A 24,571-nucleotide genomic window follows, 5' to 3' on the forward strand; every position below is an offset into this window, starting at 1 on the left:
TAAATCACTCTTGGTAGCTTATTGTTATAGATGTTCCTAAATGTTTTTATTTTTTCACAGAATTTTTTCCCCCCAAATGAAAATGTGCAAAACGGTGTTATGTGTTTTTATTCCAAGGGTGCATTTTTATAGATTATAATAACTTTAAAAGTGCACTAGATAGGAGATACAAGTGGTATAGTGTCAGCAGATGCATTACTAAGGGGGCAATCCTTACCCCTTATGTCAGTGCTTTCCAGCACTGGCATAGCGGTGCCAATGGGACATGTGCTGCATCCTACAGTTGGGTGTCACTCACAGAGGCCTCCTCAAAGTAAGGGAATGTTTGTTCCCTTACCGCAGAGCTGCATTGCCCTTATGTCAGTGCTGGAAAGCACTGACATAAGGGGTTAAGATTGCGCCCATAGTCAATTAGGTGATCTGCAGATTTCAGGTGTTGTTTTTTTTTAAAACAAAAATGAAAAGTGCAGAAAGTGGTGTTTTGTGTTTTTATTTCATTATCACTGAAAAATCACACCTTTCCTTATCGTACAATATAAGGACTGTTCTCAAATTAATAATGTGACATTATATGTCTAGAGTTACTAGTTTTCCAATCATACAGAAACTCTATTTTTTAAAAAGATAAAAGTTCAGAGGGACAGCTACCTCAACTGCTGATATCATACATAGTAGTCACAACCCCATCCTACTCTTTGCTTACCATTTTGACTTTGGGTACAGATATCCACATACAAAATACAAGACCTTCATTTCAACTAAAAATTGTGCAGATGTGTTAAAATAACTGCTCCAAGATATCCCATCACTATTGCATTCCATCCTTGACCACTCTTTTTGTCACAACTAAAAGACAATAAACTCCATGAGCCACGGACTAAATTGCTGCTTCTAATCTTTTTGTCCATTTTAAATGTGTTGCACATAATTTCACTAGATGCCTATAGTTTCAAAGGATTTACAAAAGTAAATTATTGACCTTTATGCAGTCTTCCAAATTATTCCATCTGGCAATTTACAGGTGATAAAAAATATAAGTATAATAATGGCAGGCCTTCTAATGCTAAGCCATCAAACAATGGGTAGGATTTTGCATCAAAAAGTACACAGCTCACTTTAAGCAAATTAAAGGTACTCTGCAGAATTTGCCTGAAAGGCCATCTATTTAAAGTCTCAGTAAAATTAAGTTGCTTGAAGTTGCTTGAAGATCTAACTGTGTTTTACTTGCAAATGCATGTAACACTGTCCTGACAGTAAGCTTTAAAAAAAATGAAAAGCAGCTTATTTTTAGCAGAGGCAATAGGGAATGTTGGGAACAGAGTTGTAGCTCAGTGAAAGATCACATGTTTTGCACGCAGAATGTTCCAGCTTCAATCCCTGGCATCTCCAAGTAGGGCAGGGTAAAAATCTGCCTGAGACCTTGGGGAGCTGCTTCCAGTATAGGCAACTCTAAGTTAGATGGACCAATGGTATAACTTAGACCCAAATCCTAACCAACTTTTCCACACTGACATAGCTGTGCCAGTGGGGCATGTGCTGCATCCTACAGTTGGGTGGCAATCACAGAGGTCTCCTCAAGGTAAGGGAACATTTGTTCCCTTATCTTGGAGCTACATTGCCCTTACCTCGGTGCTGGAAAGTTGGTGAGGATTGTGCGCCGTAGTATGTCAACTTGCTTTTTTGTGGCAAATCGCCCTTTTCAGTTGTTTTCCCCCATGGCAGCACAGAAGCATGTTTATCCTTGTCTATGGTAACCTTGGCACCTGCTGCTCAGATCTCCATTTCAGTTCCCAGACCAGTCACCTAGGGTCTGCAGAAAGAAGCTCCCCCCAGTGTAGGTGAACCTGCAAGGCTGTGCTGATGCCTGGAATCCCCATATATCATCTCCTTCCTAGCATCATTTGGGCCACCGCTCCCTGTAAACCTCCTACTATGCAATTGGTCCGGAGCCATTCTGAGCCTTGAGGAAGTCTTGCTCAACCTCTCCAAGGCTCAGAATGCCACCTGGAACCTTTTATCGTTGACTTCCAGTTTTCATGAAAACTGGAAGTCGACAAAAAAGGGCTCTGGGTGGCATTCTGAGCCTCGCAGAGGTCACGTGTGGTGGCATGTGGTCTCTCCAAGGCTCAGAAATCCTCTCAGATGTGACCGGAACAAGGTTCCAGTCGCGTCGGAGAGGTTTTCAGTGAGATTATTGGGGCGGGGCATGGGCGGGGCATGGGTGGGTTGGCATAATGAGGTGAATCTGTGGATAAAAAGGCCCCACCTGTAAATTCAGCACCTCTTGTGCTGAATGAGGAATATACTGATTATATACCTCATTCAACCACTAGAGGTGCTGAATGTAATTGAACAATTTCTTTCCATTACATTGAATTACATTCAGCACCTCTAGTGGGTGAATGAGGTATATACCTGGCAGTGTGTCTTTTGAGTTATTTTTAGTTCCAAGAGGCTGGGGAACCTCGTAAGTGGGCTAAAATCTTCGGGGAGGGCCAGATGTGGCCTGCGGGGTTTGGAGACCCCTGACTTAAAGTATGGCAAAGGAGTCAGGTAAGAGTCTGCTTCCCATCACTTTTTCCTTGAACAATCCCTTTTAAGGTTAAACAGACCACACAAGTAAGGAACGAGGAAGGAGGCAAAGCAGCTTGCTGCTACTTATGCAATTTTTTTGGTATGAGCAGCAGCAAGCCAGTTCACTTCCCTCACTCCTTCTTTGTGTGGTCTGACTGTGCAAGGAAGGAACAAAGAATAGGAGTGAGTAGGAAGCAAATTGGTATGATGTGTCTGTGGGAGGATGGAGGGAGGTGGTGACAGACTCAAGGTGAAGTGCACCCTGAATCTGCTGCTTCTCCCCCCATTGTCCTGCAAGTCACATCTGGTGATCTCATGGTTCAAATTAGGTGAGTCAAAGCTGGTTGAAAAACTGTTCCCAAAGAGTACTATTAAATGGGAGTACTGAGTGGAGTGCCACATGTCTTTGTTTTGGACCCTGTGCTGTTCATCATTTTTCTAAAAGACCTGGATGAGGGGATAGAAGGGATTCTTATCAAATTGCAGAGTTCACAAATCCTGGGGGAGTAGCTAAAATCCTGGAGGATCAAATAAGGATTCAAAATTATCTTGATAGGTTTGCTCACTGGGCCCATACTAACAAGATGAAGTTTAACAGAGCCAAACGTAAAGTCCTGCACAAAGGGACAAAATGTCAGAGGCACAAATACAGGATGTGGAAAATCTGGCTTGGCACCACCATATGTAAAAAAAAAAATCTAGGTGCTAAGTCTCACTGTGTTTTATGGGGCTTAATCCCAGAAAAGTGTGTAGGATTTCAGCAGTGGCATCACTAGGATTCGCATCACCAGGTGCAGGAGGCCTGCGCATCACCCCATGCAGTGGGCAGGGCAATGCCTCAGGTGGTGGGCGTGGTGATGTACCATCGCCCCACCCCCACTGGTTTTTTGGCTGTACCTTTTGTTAGAATACAGATATTTCAATGTGGTTTGTTTCATTGCATTCTGCATGAAAGTACGCATTGATTGATATATAACATGAAGATATTATTCCTCCAAATTCTGATTTTAGTGATTTTGAAAACTAGTAGAGTCTCTCTCTCTCTCTCTCTCTCTCTCTCACACACACACACACACACACACACACACCCGTGTCAACTTACTAACACCTTATTGCAGCAGTTCTCAAACTTTTAGCACTGAGACCCACTTTTTAAAATGACAATCTGTCCAGGACCATTGGAAGTGATGTCATGGCCAGAAGTGACATCATCAAGCAAATTAAAATAATTATAAATAATTAAATTAAAATAAAATAATTAAATAATGGGAAGTCAGTCCTGTTCCACCAAGTGAATCTACTGAAGTAAGTCCTATTGTGGTCAATGGGGCTTACTCTCAGGAACGTGTGGGTAGGATTGCAGCCTGTGAGCCCAATCCTATGCATGTCTACTCTGAAGTAAGTCCCATAGTGGTCAATGGAGCTTAATCTGTAGTCTGCCTGCAATAACAACCCTCCAAAAAGCCTGCCTTGACTAAGGCAAGTCTGCCTACTCACGAGTAAAAGCGGCCACGTGGCTTCCTTTCAGGCTCAGACTCGCAGCTGGGAGGGGGGCGCTTCTCAGGTGTTTTTTGGTGGCTGCTTTCATTTGAATGGGACCATTCTGGAGTCGTTGGATTCCTCTCAGCCTGCCCTTTCCAACGGACTATGGTAAATATGCCTACTCGCGAGTAAACGCGCGATACGGCTCACTTTCACTTTCCATAGGGCTCAATGCATTTTTTCCTTCCGGTGTTTTGGCCATAACTTTTCAACAAAAGGAGCAATTTCAATTCTGGTTTTTGCATTGCACTCCACTGGCCATTCCGCATCCAACGGTGTATGGTATGATGTGGCAGCTCCTAACCCCGTGATGTTAGCACATCCTCCCCCCAGGGCGCATAACCCCCCCAGCGTGTCACCTGGTGTGGTCCGCACCCCTGCGCGACGTCAGAGGATTTCAGCCTTAGCAAATCAAACGTGGGCCAGAAATATGATATAGCTGCAAAAAATGCCAAGGGATTATCGGGCTGTATTAGCAGGGACATAGAGTCCAGATCATAAGGAGTAATACTTCAACTCTGTACTGGACTAGTCAGAGCTTACTTGTAATACAATGTTCAGTTTTGGGCACCACATTTTAAGGAGAAAAAAATTTCATTGATAAGCTGGAGAAGGTTTAGAGGAGAGCAACTAAACTAGTGAATGGTCTGGAAACCAAATTCTATGAGGAACTGTTAAAAGAGCTCGGCAGAAAAAAAGTGAAGACAAAACTAAGGGGAGGTATGATAGCCACTTTCAAATATCTGAAGGGCTGTCACTCAGAACTAGGGAAGAACTTACTTTCTGTGGTTCCTGAGGGCAGGACTAGAAGCAATGGGTTGAGACTACAGGGAAATAGATTTAGACTAAACATGAAGGAAAAATTCTTAACCATTAGAACTGCTCATCATTGGATGCAGTCTCATGAAGGTGTAGGCTCTTCTTCATTATAAGTCTTCAAGTAGTGACTGGATGACCACTTTCCATGGAAACTAGGGCTCAGCGCCCTACACGAACGTCTTTACTTTACCACCAACCTTTTGGTCGGCGGTAAAGTGAGTAGCCACATTGTGGGGCTGCTTCCCTTACCTGGCAGAAGGGGACGAAAGTCCCCTTCTCCCGAGGACCTGCCCGTGGCAGCCTGAGGTATGCAGGATGCGGTGGTAGCTGTTCTCGGCGCCACTGCAGCCACACACCCTGCGCAGCTCAGGATTGGGCTGTCAGTAATCACTTATTTGAAACATAGTAAAGCAAAAGAGAGTTAACATATATTTAGCATGCAGTGAGAAAGATAGTAGCAAAACCATACAATCTGGAAAAAGAACATTAAGCTTAATTTTCAAAATTCACAAAAATTAGGAGAAAATAGGGAATCATGAAGCACTTACCAATTCCACAAATGCTAGTCCACCATAACTGTGCGCAACAAAAAAAACATTTTCAGCTGCTGACTGGGAGATAAAGTGGTCCCATACATAAATTGCATGTTCCTCAGGAGAGCCATTGTCCTAGAAAGTGAATATAACATTACTTATTATTATGCTCATTTATCATACTGTTTCAGAATAAAGTAACAAAAACGTGTTCATCCAGACAGCTCATAATCTAAAGAACAACAAACACGACTAAAAGAAAGATAAGAAAATGGAGCAAGAATATGCAAGTATGCACATAAATTATACACTCGTTACACTGCAACCCTATGCAGTGGATCGGAAAAATGTCAGAAGTAAGCCTCAATGAATTTGATGTGACTAACAGTCCAATCCTATCCTCCTCCCCACTTCCCACAACTGCTCCAAAATTAAGTGTGCTGTATCCAGCAGCGAAGCAGATGGGGGGAGGGGCTTCAGAAGAGAAAGGATATTTACATCTCACTCCCTCCCCACATGCCTCCTGCTCTGCAATTGGTCTCCTCGGACCTGCACCAGGTCTTTAGCTGGTGCAAGGTTCAAGGAGGGGCACTGTGCACTCCATCAACCGACATTTTATGACAGCAGAACTCTGTTCCACTGTGGTAAATGGCTGTGCACGACAGCCCAATCCTTGATTTGACAGCCTTGATTGGGCTGTGTACCCAATATCAGGTACACAGTGTATAGTTTTGCAATCTTGGAAGAACACAAAATATTTCAATACACATTATGATATAAAAGATGGAAGTGGTCCATACACATATTCATAAAGCCCTGCAGTCTACAGATGAAAATATCTTCTTGGCTGTTTGGTCTTAATTATTAGGAAACACATTTCAAGGTGGGGATATCTATTTTCCCAATGGCCACTGTGGAACCTTTGGGGGTGGGGGTGGTGGTTGGAATAGCAGTCATCTAAGAACTGGGAACATTTTACATTTACCCTCCCCCAGTACTTTCATTAACCATTTCTGCAATTTAAAAAAAAAATTATGCTATCATGTAATAATTTTATCTTACTGTCAGCCACCTTGGAGGTCTGCTGTCAAATGTAAAGTTGGGATATAGTGATTTTTAAAATAAAAAATGCTAATGCATAGAAACTGTTCGGCCTTCTAAGACATTTGATTTCTGATCTCAAAGTTCCTGTACAGAAGGAAAAGAGGTTTAAGAGTGGTTAAGAATGCTTTAGGGCCCAATCCTATCCAACTTTCCAGCACCGGTGCAATTGCAATGCAGCCCCTGAGTTAAGGGAACAAATGTTCCCATACCTTGAGGAGGCCTCTGTGATTGACAACCCACCACAGGATGCAGTGCACGCCCCATTGGCATAGCTCTACCGGCACTAGAAAATTGGATAGGATTGGGTCCTTAGTTGAGTACTAAGTGGAAGAAATGTTAAACCAGTAGAGCTAAACAGAGAGTACACATTTGGTTATTTTTGAGGCCATTTTGGTTTTGGTGTGTTGCCAAAGTAAAAGAAAACACTAAATACAGATCTTTTTCCCTTCAAACAATCAGTAGTAATATTGGTTTATTAAATTTAAATCGAATAGCACCTACACAGACATCTGTTTAATAAGCAAAATAGTGTATTATGAAACAGATAAGTAATCAACTATAATTGTGTAGCCAGCTATCAACTCTACTTTTATTACAAGCTGTATAATTTTTTTCTAATGTAAAGATATCTGAAACCTTTTCCCCATTCCATTCAGTACTGTAGGCCATAATATATTGTTGAAAAAGTTGTATTTTGCATCCCAGTGGCATATATTCGTAGAAACATTGCCCTGAGAATTCAGTACTTCTAGCACTTGAAAGCTTTCAGGTTCACACTCTGAGTAGCTCATTCATCAGGGTATTTGAAACATTTGTTTTAATTAGATTCTATTAAACTGTAAATCTAATATCTGTAGTAACTTCAATGTACATGATTCCAGTTATTAGATATCTTAGTATAGAAGGGCTTCATTTCTCAATTCTCAAACTTCAATTCTCAAACTTCTTGTCTACCATGGTGAGCACTGTGGAATAGTTTATAGAGACATTATTCTACATCAGTCTATTATTCTCAATGGCCACAAGGAATCAGGGTTATGATTACTTTTATGCCATTCTGATTAACTACTTAACTCCTTGGACTCGCAAGGACAGTACAATCATTTCATCTGAAGACATTCCATTTAGTTAAATGTGCTAACAAATGTTCATAAGATTATTTTCATCAGTTCTAATGACACTGAAACCAACTCGTAGACTCTCTTTGTATTTGGTAAATCTTCACTATGATTCTGCAATGTGAAAAATCATAGCCAACTGATCACCTGTTTCCTTCACTGCAAAGTAGCTGCACAAAAGAACGGCTTTGCTCCCCTTTTGGCTGTGCTCCACAAACAACTGCCCATATGGGATACTTTTCACAAATCTGAAATACAAGCCTCCATTTCATCTGAACCCTAATTATTTCATTAGAACTAACAATGTTGATTTTAGACTGTAGCTATATGCCTGGTTGCCTCAGTTTCTTTTTTTCATTTTCTTTTGGAATAAGTCTATTCCTTTTATGTTACAATTTATGCCTTTTAAACCAAGTTCCTTGATCTTTACAACAAATCACTTTATATTGTTCTCTTATTTTACACAGGAAATGAGAAGATAACCTATTTGGTCATATCTAAGATATTTCAACAATGCCAAAAAGAATACCACAACACTTAATGTCATATTGTTTGAACTGTGAAAAGAGGAGCCTGAAGTCTGCTCAGTACAGGAAAGAGAGAGACCAACAGATATACAAGGAATCCTTAACATACAAATGGGTTGTGATCTAGCAGTTTATTTGTAAGTTGGTTATTTGGAACTTGGGATGCCTTTTCAATGTTATCAATGCAATTAGATTTCCACTTTAGCCCACAAAGGCCCATCAAAGCTCATAAGACAGCTACCTGCTTCTCCTACCTCCCTCTCTCTCCTCTGCCTCCATCTCACCCTCCTCCTCCTCCTCCTGCACTGCTTACCAGACTGGGGTGTAATCCTATACCCACATACCAAGGAATAAGAGCCCAATCCAGCGCTCTTTAGTGCCAGTGGTATGAGTATACCGCCAGTGTTGGATGTCAAAAACATATTATAAGGCACGTCTGTGGCACCTGGAGAGGAGGGGCCACCAGTGCTGGGCCAGCGCCAGTCGGCACTGGGCCTCAGCGCCACTCAGAGCACCAGCCAGTGGTAAGTAGTATTGAGGCGGGGGGGATGTGGAGGTGGGTAGAATGGAGTGGGGAAGATGGGGTGGGAGGGGGGATAGGACCGGCAGAGCTCTGCTCTTCCAGATCCTGAACTCCGTGTTGGGCCAGAAGGCCCGACACAGTCTCTCAACTTGGCACTGACAAAATAGCTAGCACAGACTTGAGAAGTCTCATTGCGCTTTGGCACCACTGCATCAAGCAGTGGCACAGCCTTTAGGACTGGGCTGTCTCATTTAACTCCAAAGGGTTTATTTCTGAGTAGACATGCATAGGATTGTGCTGCAAGTCTGCAGCTCTCAGAGTTGGCAGTGGTTTGTGCTATCACAAGTCACTGGGGATCTCCAATGAGCATGTTCGTCCTTGTTCAGATATGTCGATTGATGTTCTTATGTTGGGTAATTATTATTTGAACTTTGCCTAAGCCATATGTTTGTAACTCGGGAAACTTCTGTACTGGCAAACATATATGATGAACTGTTTCCTGTACTATTCATATCTATTATGATTGACATGGGGCAGCTGCTGAAACAGCAGCCCTGTGTTGAGTTCTACCACTCCCTGCACATACTTGTGTTGCAGTGACATCATATCATGCATTTCCCTGACCTACGCCACATCACTGGCTGCTGCTAAAAAGGATGAGGAATCATGGGTAAGTTTGTCTAAAAATTACAGGGGCAGGAGGGAGAATTTGACACTGAGCTGTGACTTTTGATGGTGGTCCCATGTCAAGTATAAGAAGTAGACAGTAAGGCAATATCCCTTCACCACTTTTTCTATGGAAATCATTTCCCACTGTCTGTTTTCACATAAGCCGCTCTGGGAGCCTTACTGGCTGAAGGGTAGGGTATAAATACTTGAAGCAAATCCTGAGTTCTGCTCAAAACCTCTAACTGAAAAGAGAGGAGTCAACAAATTAGAAACATTTTTAACTCCAAGTATGAGAAGCCAAATAGCACTACAAAATCCACCGGCCTTAAGGCTCCTGAGATGCACACAACACATGGACAATGCAAGTTAACCACCCCCTAGCAGTTTTCATGTTTGTCTGAGAATCACATGGCTGCAACTCTGGGACTCTTCTTCTTCCTCTGATCTAAGAAATGTCTTCATAGTATAAAAGATCTAAAATATTAAAATACTTGCCTAATTTGACAAATCTTGTATTACCTTTTCAAAGAAGGAATAATACTTTAAGAATGGAAGCCATTCAGTACAGTGATAAGTGTCAATTATTATTTTTATTTTAGTTCCCTTACTACAGGAAGACAGAACTAGTGCATCATACCAACTATCAATATTAAAATTATCAATCAGATACTGAACACTTGTGATTCCAGTGAACCAGGAATTCAGTGTAAGGCTACTCAAACAATAAAACAAGTTTGGATTATTTAAGGAAAAAATAAAAAGTTATTTGTTTCTAAAATCCATACAATTTAAATCTTACCCAAAGGAGACTCCAACTCCACAGGATGCAGCAATAGCCTTCTTAGCATGACCGCATTGGTGGTGGGGGGCAATGGACAGGCTCTAAGCTTCTATAGAAGTTGGCCCACTTTGCTACATGTAACACAGGAAATAGTAGAGTTTACCCACCCAGGCCCGTGGAGACTTGCCTGTGCCACTGTGGTGGCTTGGGCGGGAGACTTTGCCTACCAAGCCAAGCTCTGCTTCCAGATGCTCAGCAGGGGCAAAAGAGGAAAGCATGAAAGTCAAGGTGAGGAAAGTCAAGGTATTGCTGTACTCTCAATTAAAAAAAAAAACAACTTATGAACTTATTCTTTTTTGCTGATCTACTTTTTCCTCTGTTGCTCCCTATGCCTCCCAAAAATCTGCAGGGGGGGGGTACCACAACTCCCAGGAACAAATTTTAAAGGGACACAGGGGATGCAGAAGTAAGGAGAGCTAGGCAAAAATTGCCACTACCACCCACTGCAAATGAGGCTTCTTCCCCTCATGGAATAAAATCCTAAAATACAACCCAATGCTATTGTATTTGCACTGTCTTTTTAAAGATAGTGATAGCGTCTGTAAGGGTAAGTCTTGCCTCACAAACCTTATAGAATTCTTTGAAAAGGTCAACAGGCATGTGGATGCGGGAGAACCCGTGGACATTATATATCCGGACTTTCAGAAGGCGTTTGACATGGTCCCTCACCAAAGGCTACTGAAAAAACTCCACAGTCAGGGAATTAGAGGACAGGTCCTCTTGTGGATTGAGAACTGGTTGGAGGCCAGGAAGCAGAGAGTGGGTGTCAATGGGCAATTTTCACAATGGAGAGAGGTGAAAAGCGGTGTGCCCCAAGGATCTGTCCTGGGACCGGTGCTTTTCAACCTCTTCATAAATGACCTGGAGACAGGGTTGAGCAGTGAAGTGGCTAAGTTTGCAGATGACACCAAACTTTTCTGAGTGGTAAAGACCAGAAGTGATTGTGAGGAGCTCCAGAAGGATCTCTCCAGACTGGCAGAATGGGCAGCAAAATGGCAGATGCGCTTCAATGTCAGTAAGTGTAAAGTCATGCACATTGGGGCAAAAAATCAAAACTTTAGATATAGGCTGATGGGTTCTGAGCTGTCTGTGACAGATCAGGAGAGAGATCTTGGGGTGGTGGTGGACAGGTCGATGAAAGTGTCGACCCAATGTGCGGCAGCAGTGAAGAAGGCCAATTCTATGCTTGGGATCATTAGGAAGGGTATTGAGAACAAAACTGCTAGTATTATAATGCCGTTGTACAAATCGATGGTAAGGCCACACCTGGAGTATTGTGTCCAGTTCTGGTCGCCGCATCTCAAAAAAGACATAGTGGAAATGGAAAAGGTGCAAAAGAGAGCGACTAAGATGATTACGGGGCTGGGGCACCTTCCTTATGAGGAAAGGCTACGGCGTTTGGGCCTCTTCAGCCTAGAAAAGAGACGCTTGAGGGGGGACATGATTGAGACATACAAAATTATGCAGGGGATGGACAGAGTGGATAGGGAGATGCTCTTTACACTCTCACATAATACCAGAACCAGGGGACATCCACTAAAATTGAGTGTTGGGCGGGTTAGGACAGACAAAAGAAAATATTTCTTTACTCAGCGTGTGGTCGGTCTGTGGAACTCCTTGCCACAGGATGTGGTGCTGGCGTCTAGCCTAGACGCCTTTAAAAGGGGATTGGACAAGTTTCTGGAGGAAAAATCCATTATGGGGTACAAGCCATGATGTGTATGCGCAACCTCCTGATTTTAGGAATGGGTTAAGTCAGAATGCCAGATGTAGGGGAGGGCACCAGGATGAGGTCTCTTGTTATCTGGTGTGCTCCCTGGGGCATTTGGTGGGCCGCTGTGAGATACAGGAAGCTAGACTAGATGAGCCTATGGCCTGATCCAGTGGGGCTGTTCTTATGTTCTTGAGATGTCAAATGCTTGACAAATTATGTTTTCACCCAGAAACTAGACAATATGATTCTTGTTTCTGAAACCAAAATGTACTTTTATTCCATTATTTTTTATCTCATTATTTATTTTATTCCATTAAGAATGGTTAGAATGATATACTGTCCTGATCATGCCCTCAAATTCACAGTAGATGCATGCTTGGACCCAAAGTACCCTGCATGCAAGAAGGTGGCTCTTTGGCACATGTACAGAACGTGAATTTCTCCTAACCTTTGTACTGCTTAGGAACTCCCTATTCCTTTTTTATCAGAATCAAGTCCTCAGTCTAACTCTGTTACCCTGTTAACTGAGCAAAGAGGCACTTTTCAAGTAATGCTTCTCTTTTATTTAGCAGGGGGAGAGTAGCTGACCTTATTCACTCAACCACAGTGTCTTTTCTACTGGCTGTATGCTGATGTTACCTCTGCATCTATTTAGATTATGAGCCCTTTTGAGAAGAGGATCCATTTAATTTTCTCTGTAAACCACTTTGTGAACTTTTTTTGTTGAAAAGTGGTATATAAATATTCCTAATAATAACATAAAACGAACTCAGAGGTGGTGGCCTATTGGCAAAGATTTTTTCCCCCACAAGTGCCACTACTAGAGTTTCATATGGCTGTCAAAGCAGTGAAATTAACTTAATACAAGCTGCTGGAAATTCATGCCTAATTGTCCTGGTTTTCTAGGCACTCACCCTTTATATTATTATTATTATTATTATTATTATTATTATTATTATTATTATTATCCTGCCTTTCTCTCCACAGGGACCCGAGGTGGCTTACAACAATGGTTAAAAACATTAATTAAAAACATAATTTAAAAACAAGATAAAAACATATTTGCAAAACACATCTTTGAAAACAGCAGTCAGATAAAAGTGTAAAAGAGCACAGGGCAGCAGTTTATAAAAGGATCCAGGCCTGTTAAAAAGGTATTAAAAGATGTTAAAAAGGCCATGACTCAGAAGGCTTGTCTGAACAGAAGAGTCTTCAAGCCTTGCCGGAAACTTTCTTTGTAAAGGAAACTTTTTCCTTTACAAAGAAAACACACAATGAAACAAACTATGCAGACAAGTTAGATATTTCATTTAATCAGACAATTTGACATTCTTCTTCTTCCTCTTTAGCGTTTGTCCCTTGTGGTGGTGGGGTCTGCTATTTTGGATTGGAGTCGCCATTTCTCTCGGTCGCAGGCTTGGTCCGGGTGTAGGTGGGTGATTTTCATGTTGCCATGCAGTGTATCAAGCCAGTGCTGCTTCAGTCGGCCCTTTGGCCGTTTGCCATTGACCTCCAAATGAAGGCCATTCTGCATCAGTGTATCATCATCAGTGCGAAAAACGTGGCCGTACCACTGAACCCGGGCTTCTCTCAACTTGTTGGTGACGCCGACTTGGCTCAACTTGGAGTGACACCGTACCACTGCTGGAAGTCATCATTGTGGACGTGGTCACAACAAGTGATACCACTGATCCAATGCAGCATCTTTGTCTCCATGATGCCAAGGCAACATTCAGCTTCTCTTGTCACAGGCCAGCATTTAGTCAGTTCCATAGAGTGCGACTGGCCTGTTGACTGTCTGGTATATCTTCAACTTGTGATGGTCACTGATCTTCCTGTTGCAAAGGACACTGGTCATCATGAGCCACTTTCCCCAGGCTGCATTTACTCATGCAGTGGTTTCGTGACTCAGGTTGCCGTCAGCCACGATTGTCGAGTTGAGTTATTGGAACGTCTCAGCACATGGCAGTTCGATGCCGTTTGCACAGATTGTCCTGAGCTCATCAGGGTCCATCATCACGTACTCTATCTTCTTGATGTTGAGGTGGAGGCCAGTGAGGGACAGTCGCTCCAAGCTTGTACTTGCTGTTCAAGGCCCACCTAGTTGTCAGACACGAGAAGAACGTCATCTGCATAGAGGAGTATCCATGGCATCGGCTTTTGCAGATTACAGGTGATTATGTCTATCACCGTGATAAACAGAGGTGGAGAGAGTGCCGAGCCTTGGTGGATGCTATCATCTGGTACAAACTGTGTAGCCAAGAGTGCCTGAAGAACTTGTTTGATGGGTGAAGCTCTTGTACTGAGGCTTCGTGGCCCCATTGAGGTCCTGACCCCAAGGTTGAAGATCTCTGTCTTGGATGATGATAATAGTCAGAGAGACCCTCATTGAGAGCATTTCTGATGCTATTGTCTAGACACAAAAAGCCCCAGTAACATGTTATGCAAGATCCACCAAAATGAATGGGATCTGAACAACAGAACAGTCAATTCTAGGTGATTATAGTCACAATTCTTGTGACTGTACAAAGAAATCTCTGCCTCAAAAACTTAATGTCTTGTACCAGTGAAAATTCAATTGGATCTGAAAGTCCAGTACAATTGCCTGAGTATAATAAAAGGTGTTTGGGTGCTTTTTTGTTAGCAAACTTATTTGGAATGTAACAAATCATATTAATTTTTATGTGTTTTAAAAAATTTATAGTATCATCTGACAGTAAGACTGGCAAGGCATATAACATTATAATGAATCAAGCCACTAATATACACGGATAAACAGTGTGCATACAGTATATACAGTGTTTTCTGGAGCTTTCAAAACACAGGTTAAAATCATGAATGGAATATTGACATCATTAATTCTTAAATACCAAGCTGAAGGCAGGCAGAATGCAAAGCCTTATCAACTACACCAGATTCTAATACCTAGACACTGCAAGGTCTGCAGTTATGACGGACTACCTGAGCTGATAACACATGGAATTATCTAAACAACATTTGCATATTTGTGTAATTATTTCCTAAGGTTAATTAGCTCCAGCAAAGCAGTTTGCCCTTTGAGAATGCTTACAGTGACAGGTTCACATATTTCCTGTTTTGATGCCAAATTATACAGATTTTTTTTCTGTTGTTCCAATAACCTGTTGCTGGGAAGTTAGAAATCCCATAACATTTTCAAGGATCTCAGCTCTGATAAATTTCAAAATCAAAACTGTGGAGAATCTTTTAGTGGCCTACTCTCTAACTGAAAATGTCCTGCTTTTTTTTGAATTTCTAAATCAGCCTCCCCATGCTTGAAAAGCATGCTTGAAAAGCAAAGCAAATCATTTTAAACTTCAGTTACATTGCTTGCATTTCTGAAAACAGCTTCAGGCATGCACTTAGCATTTACATACTCCTTTTTCCTTCTACACATGTAAGCCCAGACAAAATACTGAAACATCTGCCAGCTGGAAGGAACCCTAAAGACAGCCTCAATAGCACTCGGGCAAAGTGGATGCTGGTGGCTCACAGCATAATGAGCATAGGCTGCGAGCGAAGTGAGAAGGGTTTGAGCTCAGACAAGGGACTTGCCAGCAAGGCACTCGCATTTTGCATGACTGGTCAGAAACACCCATGGAAGGGAGAAGAGAGGCAAGCAGGTCTAGCATCCACACTGGCCACCACACGAAGCTGCTTACTAGCCAGTCAGCCACAGAATATAGTGGAAATGGAAAAGGTACTGAAGAGAAAGACCAAAATTATTACTGGGCTGGGACACCTCCCTTACGAGGAAAGGCTACAGCGTTTGGGGCTCTTCACTCTAGAAAAGAGGCGCCTGAGGTGGGGACATGACAGAGACATACAAAATTATACAGAGGATGGATAGAGAGATGCTCTTTTCCCTCTCACACAACACCAGAACCAGGGGACAACCTTGAGTGTTGGGAGAGTTAGGGTAGACAAAAGAAAATATTTCTTTACCCAGCATGTAGTTAGTCTGTGGAACCCCTTGCCACAGGATGTAGTGATGGCATCTTGCCTTTAAGAAGGGATTGGACACATTTTGGGAGGAAAAGTCCATCAGGGGTTACAAGTCATGATAGGTATGTGCAACCTCCTGATTTTAGAAGTGGGTTACCTTCGAATGCCAGATGCAGGGAAGGGCACCAGGACTCAGGTTGTGTCTGTTGTCTTGTGTGCTCCCTGAAGCACTTGGTGGGCCACTGTGAGACACAGGAAGCTGGACTAGATGGGCCTCTGGTCTGATCCAGTGGGGTTCTTCTTATGTTATTATGTTCTTAGGAGGACATAGGCAAAGAACTTTGCATCTGGTATTTAAAACCTTGCATCATCGCAAACAGGCATAACTGGTAGAGACTGTAGCACTTGGACCTATCAGAAGGAGCAGTGCACGGGCCAATCATTGGGCTGGCATGGTATAGGGCACATACTACAGCAACCCACCCAGCTACGTATACCCACCCCATGCCCTTTGCTGTATGGTTGGAACCTGACAGTGTGGCTGTCAGTATGCTCCCCCTCCCAGCCCCTTGCTATTTCCCACCATATTTCTGCCCAGCAGAAAACAGGGAACTCATGATCACTGAGGAACACCCCTCCCCCTCAGAGCCCAAGAAGTCAGGGTGAAGATGCTGCAGCCTGTGAAAACAGAGAGGCCCCTCTCCCCAACAGCTGAGGTAAGAAACAATTAGGGTGAGTAAAAGGGATCACTATCTGCTAACAAAGAGACAACAAGGGTGATCCAGTCAAAGGTTTTATTGAACTGTAACAGCGACAGAGCAGCATCTGAAAGATACACACACAGGTGGAGTTGCTGACAATCTCCTCCCAGCAGGATTGTTGTGCCACAGTGGTGTAGCTAAGGGGGTGCAGGGGGTAGCAAATGCATCGGGCTACAGCTGCTGAGGGGGCAACATCAGGAGCTGGGGTAACATCGGGGCAACTACATCTGCGCACGAGTTACCTTGGGCTGCTCCAGCCCCGCCAGGCACATTGGCCAGAAGCTGAGTATACGCGCTCCTGAGGCAACGGGCTACACTGCTGCTCCCCCAACAGCCTCCAGCAGCCAGGAGGGAGCAGGGAAGCTCCTTGGAGGGGGGTTGGGAAGTCCCGCCTGGGCTGCCCTTACTCTGTGTTTGAGCGAGAAGGAGAGGCGAGGAGGTGTGCCGTGTGTCTGTCATTGGTGGAGCCTGGAAGGGGCTCAAGGCGGCAACAGCAGGCACTGAGCGGAGAAAGTTTGTGGCTCTGCTCTGCTGTGCCTGAGACCTTGGTGGGGCTGTGGGAGCCTTTCGTGGGACGCCTCAATGTGGGGGGGGGGGGCTGCAGCCCCCTCTGCTGATAACGAATAGCTGCCTGTGGGTGCTGAGGCAAGGTGGGGCTGCCAACCACATCCGCTTTGCTTGCCATTATGCCCATCAGAGGCAGCAGCTGGAGGGAGGAGGAGGTGCGTCACCGCCGCCACCTCCTGCACCACCTCAGAGCACAATCCTATGTATGTCTACTTAGAAGTAAGTTCCATTGTGTCCAATGGGACTTACTCCCAGGAAAATGTGGAAATGACTGCAGCCTCAGTCAGTCAGGCACAACTTCTTCCTGCCTACCTGCCCCAAGTCCTCCTCCCCCCAACCACTGTGAGCGAGCGAGTGAGCCTTCCTTTCACTCACCCACTCAGAGCCAATCCTTGGCATGTCTACTCAGAAGTAAGTCCCATTATAGTCGATGGGGCTTACTCCCAGGAAAGTGGGGCTAGGATAGGAGCCTCAGAGCCCAGCCCAGCCCAGGCACGTCTACTCAAAAGTAAGTCGCATTATAGTCAATACGGCTTACTCCCAGGTAAGTGCGGATAGGATTGGAGCCTCAGTGAGTCAGGTGTGGCTTCCTCCCACCTGCCTGCCCTCCTTCCCCCACAGCCACTGTGAACCAGCGAGAGGGCTGGTGGCTTCTCCACAGCCTCCTCTCCCCCCCCCCCGTGAGGCAGCTGCAGGACCCAAGCTGTGCCACCAAACAAAACAGCAGCGGGGAGCATGCCCCGACCTCCCCTCACATGCGTGCAGGGCTCTTCTCAGTGTAGCCCATTGCCCCCTGTAGTCCAATGTGCCTGGCTGGTGGGGCACGTGCCAGTGGTGGTGGTCGACTGCTTCTCTCCCCCCCCCAGTCCAAGGACGCTGGCGGGGCAGCAGCAGCAGCAGCCCAGTATAAGACCTCAGAGGGAAAGGAGATGGGGAGCAACCTCTTCATTTGAAGAAGTGGCAGCAGCTTAGGGGTGAGTAGGAAGGAGCTGATGCTGGGGAGAGGCAGCAAGCAGCTTGGGGGACATGGCAGATTTTTTATTTTGCACTTTTTAAAAAAGGTGGGTGTGAAATAAAAACCCGGGAGTGATGTCACTTCTGGATGTGACATCAGAAGAGTCATGGACTCTTCGCTCACAACAGGAGAGGAAACTGAACGCTTTCCACATGTGCTGCCTCCAACGCATTCTCGGCATCACCTGGCAGGACAAAGTTCCAAACAACACAGCCCTGGAATCCCTAGCATTTATGCACTGCTGAAACAGAGACGCCTGCGTTGGCTCGCTCATGTTGTGAGAATGGATGATGGCCGGATCCTAAAGGATCTCCTCTATGGAGAACTCGAGCAGGGAAAGTGCCCTACAGGTAGACCACAGGCTGTGATACAAGGACATCTGCAAAAGGGATCTGAAGGCCTTAGGAGTAGACCTCAACAAGTGGGAAACCCTGGCCTCTGAGCGTCCCGCTTGGAGGCAGGCTGTGCAGCATGGCCTTTCCCAGTTTGAAGAGACACTTGGCCAACAGTCTGAGGCAAAGAGGCAAAGAAGGAAGGCCCATAGCCAGGGAGACAGACCAGGGACAGACTGCACTTGCTCCCAGTGTGGAAGGGATTGTCGCTCCCGAATTGACCTTTTCAGCCACACTAGACGCTGTTCCAGAACCACCTTTCAGAGCGCGATACCATAGTCTTTCAAGACTGAAGGTTGCCTACACCCCAACCTGTGGATATCACCAATTATTCATCACTATACCCTAACCAACAGATATCACCTATTATTCATTACTATTCTAGTCTGCTATAAAGTGTACATAGTTTATTGATCAAACCAATATTTTTCAGTCTAGTTTCACACAGAATAAGTAGAATAAAGAAAATGGAGCTCTGCTACCAGTTCAAGCAAGGTATATCATTAATAACCATGGAGAAAGATAGGGCAGTTGGAATAAGGGTATTGGGCAGAACAAAAGGAATGAAAAAGTGGCCTTAAAAGCAGGTGTCAGATAAAAGTAGGTTGCTGAATGATAACTTCAAATTCATGAACAGTTTTTGTGAGAAATTATTACAAATGATAGAAGTGCTTAGACAATTCTTAGACAAATTAATGGGAGGATAGGTCTATCCATGACTATTAGCCACCACAATTAAATTTAACCTCCATGTAGTGATCTGATCAGCAAATGCCTGGAACAAACAGGGGACGGCTGCCATGATCATGGCCTGCTTGTGAGACTCCCAGAGGCACCTGGCAGGTTAGGGGAAAAAATGCTCAGCTACATGGCAACATAATCTCCTTTCATGTGATTATTAGAGAATAGAAATAAGAATCCAAGGCAAAGTGAAAGGGAATGAGGCCTTCTTACAAACTTAAAAAAAAGACAAACTTATATAAAAACCGCTGAGTAAGATTTTGATTTTCACCAGTTTTTCATCATTTTTTTCCATTGTTTTTTTCCATTTTTCCCACCATTGTTTTTCATCATTTCACCACTTGTTTTTCACCAACTTAAAAAATGACTTTTTAAAGTTGAATAAATACACCATAAATTCCATGTTTACAAAAACGTTATGCAAATTATACTATTTACATCCAATGTGCTGCTCAGCTGCTGCCCTCATTGGGTTGGATCTAAAGTTGGTTTTTCACATGCAAAAGGTGACAACTGATCACAGAAATGCTGTTTTAAACCTCACAACCACAATGTTGCACAAGAAAAATGGAAACCAAATCCAAATACATCAAAATACTTTTCCACTGCACATGGATTTGCACAACGGCTTGCACGAGCAGGGACACTGTAAAGTGTGACAGAGCCAAACTGTTATAGTACTACATGCATTTCAGCACAACCACTTGTGCCAGCATTTGTGCAATAGCATTAGCAGCTATTTTCCTTTTGCTTATGGTTTGGGTTCATCTCTGAATCCAAACCATGGTTTGGTTATGGTATGGTTATGGTATGGTATGGTATGGTATGGTTCATCTCTGCACATGAACTGGAGGTTGTCCATGACTTTGTGTACCTTGGCTCAACGATCTCCGACACTCTTTCTCTCAATACTGAGCTAAACAAACGCATCGGAAAAGCAGCTACCACGTTTTCCAGACTCTCAAAGAGAGTCTGGTCCAACAAGAAGCTGACGGAACATACCAAGATCCAGGTCTACAGAGCTTGCGTCCTGAGTACACTTCTGTACTGCAGTGAGTCATGGACTCTTCGCTCACAACAGGAGAGGAAACTGAACGCTTTCCACATGCGCTGCCTCCAACGCATTCTCGGCATCACCTGGCAGGACAAAGTTCCAAACAACACAGTCCTGGAACGTGCTGGAATCCCTAGCATGTATTCACTGCTGAAACAGAGACGCCTGCGTTGGCTCGCTCATGTTGTGAGAATGGATGATGGCCGGATCCCAAAGGATCTCCTCTATGGAGAACTCGTGCAAGGAAAGCGCCCTACAGGTAGACCACAGCTGCGATACAAGGACATCTGCAAGAGGGATCTGAAGGCCTTAGGAGTGGACCTCAACAAGTGGGAAACCCTGGCCTCTGAGCGTCCCGCTTGGAGGCAGGCTGTGCAGCATGGCCTTTCCCAGTTTGAAGAGACACTTGGCCAACAGTCTGAGGCAAAGAGGCAAAGAAGGAAGGCCCATAGCCAGGGAGACAGACCAGGGACAGACTGCACTTGCTCCCAGTGTGGAAGGGATTGTCGCTCCCGAATTGGCCTTTTCAGCCACACTAGACGCTGTTCCAGAACCACCTTTCAGAGCGTGATACTATAGTCTTTCGAGACTGAAGGTTGCCAACAATATGGTTTGGGGAATGTATCCTAATATGTATAATTCCAACAGGTCCACAGTGTTAAGCAAATTGCTCATGTCTGTAGCAACCAACTCTATAAGCAGTCTGTTAGCCTTTCTGTAAATCACACTGTAGAAGGTGGAAACATGATGTACTCCCACGGTAAGTTCACAGCTCCTAAAACACTGGGAATCAGCCCTCCCTGATTCTTTTTCTGATCTAGGGAACAAAACATTGTTTCAGCATTCTTGCTTTTGGAAATTTGAAAGGACTTTGGCAGAGGATAGGTGAAGCAAAGGTTAATACTCAACACATGACATCTTTTATTACCAAACCATATGCTAAAGGTCACTCGTGGATAATTTTAGAAACTAAGCAGGTTTTATTTTACATGAAACCTTCCTACTCATTAAAAATTGCTCTACGTGTATATTCTTTCCAAATGTCACTTCATGCCAACACTCTGCACATAATGTTGTAATAGGTTATATATAAATACTGTCAAACAGTAATAGAGTAACTTTGCATGAAATGGAATTGAATTATGATACATGGCAATAGAAGTACTAAAATCTGTTTCCAGTACAGCACATTTTTGGCTCCACTCCACTCCTGTAAAAATGTAGCTTCTCCAAATCGCACCTCAATTACAGTCAGGGTGCTGCACAAAGCGACTGAAGGGAAACTTTCCCAAAATGCATCCCTCTCCTGAAAGGCAAGTGCAGTAGTTCTTATGCAGCACAACACAATATCATGATTAGAAACTGGGGCACCTCGTTAACAAAGAAAGGCTACAATGTTTGTGGCTCTTCTGTCTAGAAAGAAGGCACCTCAGGGAGGACATGATTGTTGGCATCCTTCAGTCTCGGAAGACTATGGTGTCACGCTCTGAATGGTGGTTCTGGAACAGAGTGTCCTCTCCAGTGCGTGAAGCCTGGGTAAAGTAGATATGGAGGATAGACTGTAACCCATGCAGCAAATCCCCCCTCTCCATGTCGCTGAAATGGTCCAATGGAAAGGCAGAAGCCAATACGGTTGGTTCCAGCGGCGTCGTAGGAGTTGCCAGAACGTGACTGTGTTCAGCCATGAACTGCCTCAGGGACTCCGGCTCCGGATTTTGCCTCGAGGTTGACTCCTGAAGCCTTTTCCATAACTGGATGTAGCCACAAGGCAGTGGAGGTTTGGGATCAGAGTTTTCCTTCTCTCAGATGAGCTGCCTTTCCAGGCTGACGAGTCCCATCTACCCAGTGGCTGTTTAGTCGCCTCTTACGACAAGTACAGCCAAACTGACGGCCTATTCTTATCTTACGACAAGTACAGCCAAACTGACGGACATGATTGACACATATAAAATTATACATAGAAAGGATAGAGGGAAGTTCTTTTCCCTCTAACACAGGGGTGTCAAACTCACTTCATACAGAGGGCGGAATAGCATTCATGATGCCTGCTAAGGGCCGGAAGTGATGCCATTAGGTAGGAAGTGATGTCATTAAACAGGTCTTTAGCTGCAAATGACAGAAGAGAAAATACACAAATCTTGATCATATTTCAAGTTATGGGAGAGCCCAATTTCCATGTGGGCTGCCCTTTCAGCAGTGCCACCTCAGCACTGCTAAGCAGCTGAGAGCCTGAGGGCCAGATATAAAGCTTCTGTGCGCCGCATCCGGCCCCGGGGCCTTATGTTTGACACCCCTGCTCTAACACAGCACCAGAACCAGGAGACATGCACTGAAATTGTCTAGAGGAAAACTTAGAATGTTCAAAAGAAAATATTTCTTTACCTAGCACATAACAAACTTGTGGAACTTATTCCCACAGCACGCTGTGATGGTACCCAGCCTAGACGCCTTTAAAAGCGAATAGGCAAAATTTATGGAGGAACAATTAATCACAGGTTACAAGTCATGCATGATGACTGTATGCAACCTCCAAGTTTCAGAGGTAGCCTATCCCTTAATGCCAGATACATTTGGCTAGCTCTTCCTAAGGCAACAAAAATTTATTTTTACATACCTGGCTAAAAAGTTAAACAGGTGGTTTTGCAAGGAATCTTTCTTTCCTTCTACCATCAAACAAACATTTTAAACAGAAATATGCCCCTGTCTCTGTATGTGTGTGTATGTGTGTGTGTGTGTGTGGTTTTTTTTTTTAATTTGGGGGACAAGAATACAGATGACTCATGAGAGAGGAAAAAGAAGCAGAATTGGAGGAAGGAGGGAAATGAGCCAAAGGAAGCTTAAACATTTTTTGATAAATGAACAATTTCCCATTTTGTTTGCCATTTGAAAGCATCGTGCTGTCATAGATGTTGTAAATTTACCCTGCTTCAGATGAAGAGAGAAACTGAAGCAGCTAAAGTACTTGCAGTTGTTACATATGTAGCACATCCAACTTGTCTGAACAAAAATTTAGTAAGAAACAGAATTTTAAAGCCCTGAATATTACTATTGATTAATAATACCACTAAATCCATGTACTCAAGCTAATAATGTGCCAATGGCTGAAATCCTATGCACACTTTCCAGGAAGTAAGCCCTATTGAACAAAATTGGACTTACTTCTGAGTAGACACGCATAGAATTGTGCCCTAAGTCAGAGAACTAAAGAGCATTCAAGCACTGGCGTTGCCAGGGGGGTACGGGGGGTGTGGGCCGCGCCCTGGGGAAGGATGCGCTAACTTCGTGGCTTTCAGAGCTACCCTATGCCATACACCGTTGGATGCAGAATGTCCAGCAGAATGCAATGCAAAAAACAGAATTAAAATAGCTCCTTTCCTTCAAAAGTTATGGCCAAAAAACCATAGGAAAAAATGCATGGAGCCTTATGGAAAGTGAAAGTGAGCCATATCGCATGTTTACTCGTGAGTAAACTTACTCGTGAGTAGGCATACTTGCCAATGTCCCTTGGAAAGGGCAGGCTGAGAGGAATCCAACGACACCAGAATGATCCCGCTCCAATGAATGCAGCCTCCCAAAACACGAGAAGGAGGTCCCTGCCTCCCACCCAGGTACATCTATTGAGCCCAAAACGAAGCCACGTGAGGCGAACTTGCCTTAGTCCAGGCAAGGACTGAGAGGACTCAGGGCAGGCTGAGAGGACTCCAAGGGTGTCAGAATGGTCCTGATCCAATGAATGCAGCACCCCAAAACACAAGACGGAGAAGGAGGTCCCTCCCTCCCAGCCCTATGGAAAGTGAAGCAGCCTTATAGTTGCATTTACTCATGAGTAGGCAGACAAGCCCTGGCTGGTGGTCAGGCCAGGTAAAGGGGAATGTGAGGACACCAGAATGGTCCCAATCTGATGGAATTCAAGCTCAACATATATTCCAGAAGGCAGCTTCCCCCCCCCCCCCCCACTAAAAAGGACAAAAAAAGAGGCTTGAATTGTAAGGGGAAAGTTTTCTATTTTGCACTTGTGAAGCCAGGTGGATCTTTGTACTGATGTGCCTGAAATAGAAGAACTTTAAACTGGGCACTGGGAGGGTTGGAAATCTCACTTATTGCAGGCAGACTA

General features: G+C 44.1%; 1 protein-coding gene across 7 annotated transcripts in view; it reads right to left on the minus strand.

Annotated features, from left to right (window-relative positions):
- Nucleotides 1-24,571, minus strand: part of ARB2A (ARB2 cotranscriptional regulator A) — a 286,644-nt gene that overhangs the window by 139,126 nt on the left and 122,947 nt on the right. For all 7 annotated transcript variants that reach the window (XM_066614983.1, XM_066614985.1, XM_066614980.1 and 4 more), the window contains one exon: nucleotides 5,484-5,603. In XM_066614983.1, coding sequence (XP_066471080.1) covers nucleotides 5,484-5,603 — 120 coding nt within the window. The remainder of the gene's footprint in view (nucleotides 1-5,483; nucleotides 5,604-24,571) is intronic.

The sequence above is a fragment of the Tiliqua scincoides genome, chromosome 2, assembly GCF_035046505.1.
Source record: "Tiliqua scincoides isolate rTilSci1 chromosome 2, rTilSci1.hap2, whole genome shotgun sequence".
In the NCBI taxonomy this organism is placed as follows: domain Eukaryota; kingdom Metazoa; phylum Chordata; class Lepidosauria; order Squamata; family Scincidae; genus Tiliqua; species Tiliqua scincoides.